At 36.4% G+C, this 9497-nt stretch overlaps 1 protein-coding gene across 2 annotated transcripts in view; it reads left to right on the top strand.

Annotated features, from left to right (window-relative positions):
- The window catches only part of GPM6A (glycoprotein M6A), a 449726-nt gene that overhangs the window by 377407 nt on the left and 62822 nt on the right, over window positions 1-9497 (top strand). For both annotated transcript variants that reach the window (XM_004389907.1, XM_004389908.2), the window contains one exon: window positions 3513-3705. In XM_004389907.1, the coding sequence (XP_004389964.1) occupies window positions 3513-3705 (193 nt within the window). The remainder of the gene's footprint in view (window positions 1-3512; window positions 3706-9497) is intronic.

Genomic DNA, 9497 nt, shown 5'->3' on the forward strand with positions numbered 1-9497 from the left:
AAAAAAAAAAAAAAAAGATTCCCTCCTGACTTGGCAGTAATGGAGGTTTAGAAGAATTTGTATTTTTTAATAGAGGTAAATATAATTCCAAGGGAATTAAATTATATTCAAACGGGGAGAAAAAAAATTTAATTTAATTTGGAGATCTTAAATTCATTTGGAAATATTAACTTAAGATTTTTAATTTGGGTTTATCCCAGCATTGGAACTAGCTCATGTTTTTCTGGATCTGAAAGGTGCTGCTCAGTTAAAGCTATCATTAATGCTGGAGTGCTGTGACAGTTTATCTGAATGCAATTGCTTGCAGACATACAGGCCAAGTAACTAGGCTTACTGGTGTGGAGGCTAGGATTGGCCCATCTAAAGCACAATTGAGAAAATTCCAAATAAGTGGAAACTGACTCTGAATAAAGTAAGAGAATTAATCAGACCTCATGAGTGGTTTTGGTGATTACCCATGGGTTACCTAACCATTTTATTTACTCCGGAGCTATTATTCTGATACTATCTTCACTCAGTTATAACCTTCAAGCTCTTGTATCCAGCATAATACCTACCTATGAATTTGGTTTTTGAACTCTTTTCTTTGTATTTGAACTGCTTCCATGCAAAGGATTGTGTTGAACATGTTGAACAAAATGTTGGACGACTTGTTCATGACACCTCAGCTGGTCTGCAGTAGTAATCCCCATTCCCATAGCAAATGCTTGGAGAACAGCAGAGGGGAGGAATCACAGAGGAACAGGATTTGAAATCATAGGGTTGGTTGGGGCACTTGCCAAAATCAGGGGTAGAGGTTCTTGGGGTTGTTACCAGTTTTATTTATTTTTTAGTAACTACTACGATGAGAATTTTAGAACACCAAGAGACAGAGAAGAGTCCAAAGATTTTTCTGCCACCCTGTTAATCTCCACTCCAAACTGTATTCATTGACATTCAAATACTCCACACATTGGTCTCAGCTAGTAAAATTCTTCTTATTCTATGAAATTTCAAGAGTTCTAGCCTTTTCTACTCCCCCACATTTTGAATAAATGTGTGTGTGTGTGTGTGTGTGTCATGGGAAGGAGCGTCCAAGAAACGATTTTGCTTGTAATCAAGCAACAGCTAGAGAGGTGTTCCGACTCCTTTTATACCTGCTTTGGGGCAAACGAGACAAGCCATGACTCTAGTCAGAAGGCCAGTTGAATGCACAATATTAAAGTTGCAGACTAGCCCAATCTCTGAATATAAAGTTACTCTGCACACCAATGTAGCAAGTTTTGCATGTCTCATATGTTGCTGTATACATATATGCTTTCAAGGTACAATGCACACCAATGTTCCTATGATTTACTTAACTACAATCAATAGCAATCTGTTTTCTAATCTCATTGGTTATTTGATTCTGAAGAAAGAGGAAATGTCATTAATTGTGAGGAGTGTTTGGGGGGCTTCAGTATTACAAAAGGGGATTTGAACAAGAATTTCCAAAAGGATAAAAGTAGAGAAAAAGAGAAGACTTTGTAATGGGGATGTGTGTGTGGGAGGGGTGAGGAATAGGGTGGGTGGATTTGAAACTGAGATCATCTTAGAAGGTTCTATGAGCTCTTGTCAGCCCTCTTACCTGTATGCCTTTATCAACAATGACTGGCATATAGTATCTCCTCCATATTTCTTACAGAAAAACTTGTCTACTTAAGCATTTCTAGTTAATCTCTTTAAAGAAGATATCTAGCAGTCACCAAGAAGATTTATTTGGAACATTAACAGCCATGGTTTTGTGAGATTTAATTTCCCAAAAATGCTTAAAGCCATTTTTTTTTTTGGAAATTAAAGACTGAAGTGACAAAACTTCAAAAATCAAAAATGACTATTTGGGTCAAAGAATTTTTGACAACCATATTACAACACAATAATAGTTAATATTAGTAACAGTTAAAATTACAACCAATAATAATAGCTAATATGTATTGAGCAGTTACCACTCTATGTCAGGCGCTACTTTATGTACTAACTCATTTAATCCTCAAAAAAATTTTTTTGAGGGAAGTTCTCTTATAGTCACCTGTTCTACACAGGATAAAGAGAATATATTTGCCAAAGAACATAGAACGGTAGAGCCCAAATTCTAACCTGCCCTGCTCTCTCTTTTCTACATGCCAGGGTCTTTTTCCCCTCTTTTTTGTTTTTTTGTTAAGTGAAGGTTTACAGAGCAAATTAGTTTCTCATTAAACAATTAATACACATATTGTTTTGTGACATTGGTTGCCAACCCCACGATGTGTCAACGCTTTCCCCTTCGCGACCTCGGGTTCCCCATTTCCAATTGTCCAGCTTTCCTGTCCCCTCCTTGCTGCTGAGCTGATGTGGTCGGTGTCTTTTTCACAGAAAACACAGAAGGAAATAGTGCATGATTTCACTATACGAATAATGCATGTAAGTCGTTGTATACTGAATCAAGAATCAAAACAGAATAATTTCCTCACTACAGGCAATGCATTCAGACGTTGTTTATTCCATTCTCTTTCATTTGAAAAAATTACTGGCCAAAGTTCACTAAATTGGTTTCAAAACTAATAGGTTTCAACCCACTGTTTGAAAAATACGGCTCCAGAGACTTCACCAGATTAGATGTCATTGTATTCATGGGACATAAAGTTTGGATTTGAAATAAAACTTAATCATGTGAAACTTGAGATAGGTAACAAATTCAAGACAGAATTGTCTATATACGTATATCGTGAGGATTATTATAGGAAGTCTGGGTTGGAAGGAAGGACTTCCTTGGGGTGTAGGGTAGCAGAGGAAGTCATTGGTGGCAATAAGCATTCTGCTATCTGCTGTGGCAAGAGGTCAGGGGAAGATTAGCCAATAGGCAAGGTGAGCACGTGCTTACCTTGCTTCCCAGATTATCTGTAGTGAGGTTGTTCGCTATAGATCAGTAAATAAACTCAATTAATCCTGTGCTTGCCTTGCTTACTGGGTCATTCACCCCTTCCACAAAAAAAACAAACCCATTACCATGGAGTTGATTGCAACTCATAGCAACCCTATAGGACAGAGTAGAAGTGCCCCATACGGTATCCAAGGAGTGCCTGGTGGATTTGAACTGCCGACCTTTTGGTTAGCAGCCAAGCTCTTAACGACTACCAGTCAGGGATTGTAAGTTTGAAAAGAGGCTTTGATTTTGTAGGAAGGTGCTGTGGGGTCGGGAGAGAGACAGATGCCAGCCACACCTAGAAGGAGAACCTTTGATACGGTGAAAACATGTGAAATTGTTCACTACAGATAACCTGGTAAGCAAAGCAAGCACCATGCTTGCTGTGTTTATTGGATAATCCACCCCTGATTGAGGTACTTGATCTTTATACCCACAGGGCACCCTAGGACTTGATTTATATGGTCAGCTGGCTATTATCTTTAAATTCAGATATACTTTGCAATAGTGCTAAAGTTCGAAAAAATATTTTAATATTAGATTAACCAAAAGAAGTTAATTTCTAACCTTTTTTTCTGTTGCTCTTTTGCAGGGTGTTTTGAGTGCTGTATTAAATGCCTGGGAGGCATTCCCTATGCCTCTCTGATTGCCACCATCCTGCTCTATGCTGGAGTGGCCCTGTTCTGTGGGTGTGGTCATGAAGCACTTTCTGGATCTGTCACCATTCTGCAAACCTACTTTGAGATGGCAAGAACTCCTGGAGATACACTGGACGTCTTTACCATGTAAGCCATCCTAGGATTTATCGTATTTTGAGAGTATAGGTTTACACCGCTGTGTGTTGAATAGCCAGGGGTATAGGGTTAAGTGAGGTGATGTTGTAGATTAAAAAAGATGTTCTTAGTATATACATGAGTTGAAAGAACATGGATTTTTACAGTCTATATAGGACATATAGCACAGGGTCAGAGGTCAGTTTAATCTGGGCTTAGTTCATGCTTTGAGTTATCTGTAAAGATTTTTCCAAAGCTCAGTTACCATTAAGTGGACTACCTGTAACACACACACACACATACACACACATAGTGATTAAGAAGAAGTTGAGGATTGATTAGCCACTCAGTTAAGAAGTACTATTACTGTAAAAACGTGGTCCCAAAATCTGAAGTATCAAGTTAGAGCTTTGTCAATGACACTGAAAACTGGAAATTAAGAATCAATAGTACGTTAAAAAAAAGTCACTTGACAACTTCAAATAATATCACTTTCCTTATATTTCCCAATATAACTTCATCTTACAAATTAGTTCTGAAAATTAGCATTATTCATGAAATTGAATTCTTTAAGCATAGCAGGCAGCTGATCGACATACACTAAATTAAGTACAAACATACACATGTGTGTTATTTAATAGCTTTCCACATAAAACCAAGATCCAGTAGCTGTTATCACTGCCTTAGATTCAAGTAATGTGAACTGATCCTTAAGAGTTTATAAATGATACTCATCTTTTGTAATATAGTTAATCTATATGAAAATGTTTTAGATTATTGGTGGTAAGTTTAAAGAGCGGCTTAAGAAAATGATTGCATGGATATAGTTTAATGTGACAACACTGACATTTTCTTTTTAATTTTATCTTAGCCTACACTGGACATAATTTTCTCACTGTATATTATTTTAAGCTACCACAGATGTCCTCAGCATCTACAGATTCTATGTCCTCAGGCTACATCCAAATTGCTAAATTTGGTTGTAAAATGAGAAGTTTGTAGGAAATTATAAGCCTAATAAATAGAGAAAGATATGTGTATATATCTGTCAGAAACCAATTGTCAAGATATTTGTTTGCTATTTAGACAACAAACTTTAATGCATCACAGAGCTCTACTAAGGAGATTTGGATGAGAGATCAGAAATTATATGCTTAATCTGGTATTTTTACCTTTGGTCTGTTACATTAAATATTAAATGTGAAATAAGTAATGTACTTTTAGAATTGAAAGAATATAATTTTGATTGGAATAAAAGCAAGTGCCCGAATAATCTCTTTTCATATTTCAGATATCTAAAATTCCTTATACTAGGCCTTTTGGAGGTACCAAACAGATGAAAACTCTCCCTTTGCAAACAAACAGTTCACGAAAACATAGAGGCAAGATGTGTACCGTAAACTACTTGGTACAATTAATGCCAATTAATAAATTCAAAGATTGCATAAAGGTTTAGAGGAGGTAGAGATGCAGAACTGCCTTACAGGGATATTGGAGGAATGGATAAGTAAAAGGGAAACAGAAAGTAAAATAAACCAAATAAAGAATACAGGAGAGTGAAAGATAGGTTTTCAGGCAATACATCTTGCTTGGAAATAAGCTATGTTTGCAAAAGCATATGTAAGAAAATTATTGGTGGGCAAAGACTTGTCATCCCACTTCAATAATTTACAGTCTATTTCTTTTCTTTATGGTGCTCATGTTTGATTCAACCAACTTAAGTATTCCTATATCAGATGCTTATGAAGACAAAGAAACCTTTTACTTGATCTATGAACTAAAAAATGAAACTAATTGTTCAAGCCCCCAGTCTTCCATCTTGTCCTCAGGATCTGATGAGTTACTCCCGTCTCTGTATCTCAGGGACCCAAAGATCTCTGCTCCATATCTCCTTCCTCTTCCTCCTCTTCTTGTTCTTTTTCTTCTTCTCCTCTTCCTTTCTCTTTCTCTCCTTTCCTCCCTCCTTTCTCCCTCCTTCCTTTCCTCCTTTCCTTCCACCCTCCGCCACCTCTTCTTTGTCTCCCTCTTAAACACATACACTTTCCCAACATGGTCAGTATCTCCAAGCATACAGGGAGACATATGAAGGTCAAGCACACTGAAATATGACTATTTCACCAATCATCTGTCTATCGTGCAAAATCTACTTCTCAAATATACATTTTCAAATAATCCTCATTCTTACATAATCTTCTTTTCAAATGTGCAGCTGTCAAAACCAACAGCTCTCACCAGTGGGAAGTAATCTGAAGTCCATCTCCTACATCCCAAGATGATGCCACCGCTACATCATTTTTTCACATTCCATTTGAGATTTGCAGGCTTCTAGAGAGAGAAAAGAGTGAATTCCTAAAAAATTTTGTGACCCATTGTTTTTTTTTTTTTTTTTAGTATTACTATATCTTTCTTCATCTACTTGTCTTCCCAGAAGCTTTTCATCCCTTATTCTGTCATTTTACTTCCTTGGTTCCATGGTCCTTTGCTGACTCCATACTGTTTTGATAATAAGTGTGTAGCTTAACCCGTTGCTCCCATTAGAGGACATTGCTACACTGTAACTGCAACTTATGTTCTGTGCCGTCACCATGTAGACCCCCTCACTCTGTCATATGAGGTTATTATGAGTTGGAATCGACTTGCTGGCATGCAACAATAACAGCAATGTAAACAGCTCACTGTTCTGCAGCGTTCTGCTGTGTGACAAAGAGGACGTTTTTCTGATTTGTGATTCAGACTTTCTTACCTCAGGGCACTTTGTTAAGATGTTATTGTGCTCCAAGAATTTCATTTAAAAAGTAAGCAAGAAGTAGAGTAGATATTCTGCTGTGGCAAAGCAGATTCATATAGGGCAATGAAATATGGAAATTGGTTAGAAAATTAGATATCATAAAATGATTAAACTACCAATTTTAATAAGTTACTTATCTTTTTGAATAACTCTCTTGAGGACTGAGCAATGGACAGCCTTCCTCCCAAATTTACTCTTCCATACTTTATTAGACAGATTGCATTTGGCTTATTGACAAATACAGGGGAGGTTACAAGATTAGGTACCATTGATTTCCAGAGTGATTTTATTTTTTCAAAATTTTATGACTATGATTTCAGGTCAATGCATCAAAAACTGAGTTAACTAGACAACATAATCTTTGCTATTTCATGCATACATAAAAATTAGTCCCAGTCTACTTAAAATAAAAACAGCCAGTAAGCTCAGATAAAATAGGTATATTGGTTTTGCTCTTCACTACACTGCACCGTTTAAGTCTCTAAGTCTATTTGTAGTTCACGTTCACTCCTTAGAAGATAATGAAACAGTTGTCAGTAACTAATGGAGTATGAGTGAGAAGGGAAACGAAATGATGCATTCATAGGAAACAATATAAGGTTGCATAGGCTGTGTTACGGGTTGAATTGCGTATCCCAAAAAAGTATGTTGAAGTCGTAAGTCCTGGTACCCGTGGATGTGACCTTATTTGGAAATAGGGTCTTTCGAGATATAATTAGTTAAGATAATATGAGGTCATACTGGAGTAGGATGAGCCCTTAATCCAGTATGACTGGTGTCTCATATGAAGAGGAGAAGCAACGCAGACAGACATATGGGGAGAACACCATGTGATGATGGAGGCGGAGACTGGAGTGATTCACCTACATGCCAAGGAACACCAATGATTGGTGGCAGCTCCAAAACTAAGAGAAAGGCACGGACCAGATTCTACCCTTGAGCTTTCTGAGAGAACATGGTCCTGCTGATACCTTGACTTTGGACTTTTAGCCTCCACAACTATGGTACTTCGTTATAGCAGCCCTAGGAAAGGCTGATAGAAATCACCTTTCTATTAATTTAGTTATGCAATTAAACCAGACTGTTGAAGTCTTTCTATAAAGTATACAATTAAACCAGACTGTTGAAGTCTTCCTCTTATAGAACTGTTTGAAGATCAGTCAAATCAGTATTGATTTGTGATTATTGGTTAGTCTTGGAGAATCAAAAGTAATTAAATATAGCTAGAACTTTAATATAGCTAGCATAAACCCATACTGAATTCCTCATTTCTAAAATAATAATCAAACAGTGTACATCTCATTAAGCAATAATTCCATCAGGCTAGTAGTCTTCAAATGAATGTTTAAAGAAACCCTACTAATAGGAAACCACCACCACCACCACCACCACCACAACCAAGCTAAATACTAAGCCATGAGTAATTTAGATGGCTGATTTAGATAATGTGGTGGATAAGAGCATGGATTCTGAAACTAAACTCCATGGGTTTGTCCCATATTATCTGTGCTGCTTTTTAGCTATCTTACCTTAGACAAGTTACTTAACCTCTTTGCCTCAGTTGCTCATTATAAAATTGAGATACTAATGGTTGTTACGAGGTTGAAATGCCTTGACGCTTCAATTACAACAGTGCTGGTGCATACTAAGCACAATGCAACAGTTTATATCAGGGTGATGATGATGATGATGGTATCTTCCCTGTAACTGTCACAACTGTAACACTCCGTATGATGCTTCATCAAGTCTCTTTGTCCCTGGACACACCCTACTCACCATAATATTCGTACTGATTAATAGTTGTACTACTTGACTAGGGTAGAGGTTTCAGCTGATGAAAGCATCTGAGTAGATTTCAGAATCGGTTAGAATTCAAAGATCTAATTTCTAATCCCTTTCTAACACTCAGGAAATATTAGAATAAAATATTTACAAATAACATGATGATTTCATTCAAATAATATTTGAAAGGTTATCAGAAGAATACTTTCTTTGTTGTTTACGGTTCAAAGACAGAGGCGTGAACCAGTGAATACAACTTTATAGAAAAAAGATTTTGGTTCAATATAAAGAACTTTCCAAAAGTCAGAATTTTTTAAACAGTATTTGGGCTACCTTGGAAGGTATTGATTTACCTGTCAATAAGGTAAGCAGGAGCTGGAGAATCCCATGATCTGCAGGTCAGTTGAAAGGCTGCTGGCTCACATCCCAAGAGTCAGAGGTCAGAGGATGATCTAGCAGGCGCAAGCTTTGCCAGAACATCCATATACATTGTATGCAAGCCACACACCCACGGAAACTCCCCTTACGTCAGATCACAAAATGGGAGGATAATTACATAATACTGAGAATCATGGCCTAGCCAAGTTGACACATAACATTAACCATCACATATATCAAATGGAACAGAAGAAAAGAAGGTAAAAAGAGACCCAAGTATATATAAGTACATATAAAATAATGTCTCTGCTTCATATTTTCACACAAAAGTTTCATAGATTACTTGTAAAAGCTAGAAGAAAATTTAGATTAACATGAACTTATCTTGGGGTAAGTAGTATATAAACAGTATAAGAAATCACTAAGGAAAATATTTCTGTATTTGACATCATATAAATTAAAATTTTACTTATGAAAGTATTACAAAAATCATTACAAGGTACACAAGAAACTGAGAAATACTTTGCAGCTTCCATGGCCAAGATTTCCTAAGTTTAATGAAGAAAGAACAGATAAGTCACTTACAGAAAGATATACATTCTAGTGGAAAAATTGGAAAAATATGAAACCAGGTATTTTATAAAAGTAACACCAATTATTAATAGCTTGTATATATATGTGTATATATAATATATATGTGTGTGTATGTGCATGTATGTGTTTACCCTTATAGCAAATCAATAAGAACATTTTTTTTTTTGATATTTTATTGTACTTCAGGTGAAGGCTTACAGAACAGATAGTTTCTCATGTAACAGTAACACACATGCTGTTTTATGACATTGGTTAACAACCC

The sequence above is a fragment of the Trichechus manatus genome, unplaced genomic scaffold (genome assembly GCF_000243295.1).
Source record: "Trichechus manatus latirostris isolate Lorelei unplaced genomic scaffold, TriManLat1.0 scaffold00267, whole genome shotgun sequence".
Classification (NCBI taxonomy): domain Eukaryota; kingdom Metazoa; phylum Chordata; class Mammalia; order Sirenia; family Trichechidae; genus Trichechus; species Trichechus manatus.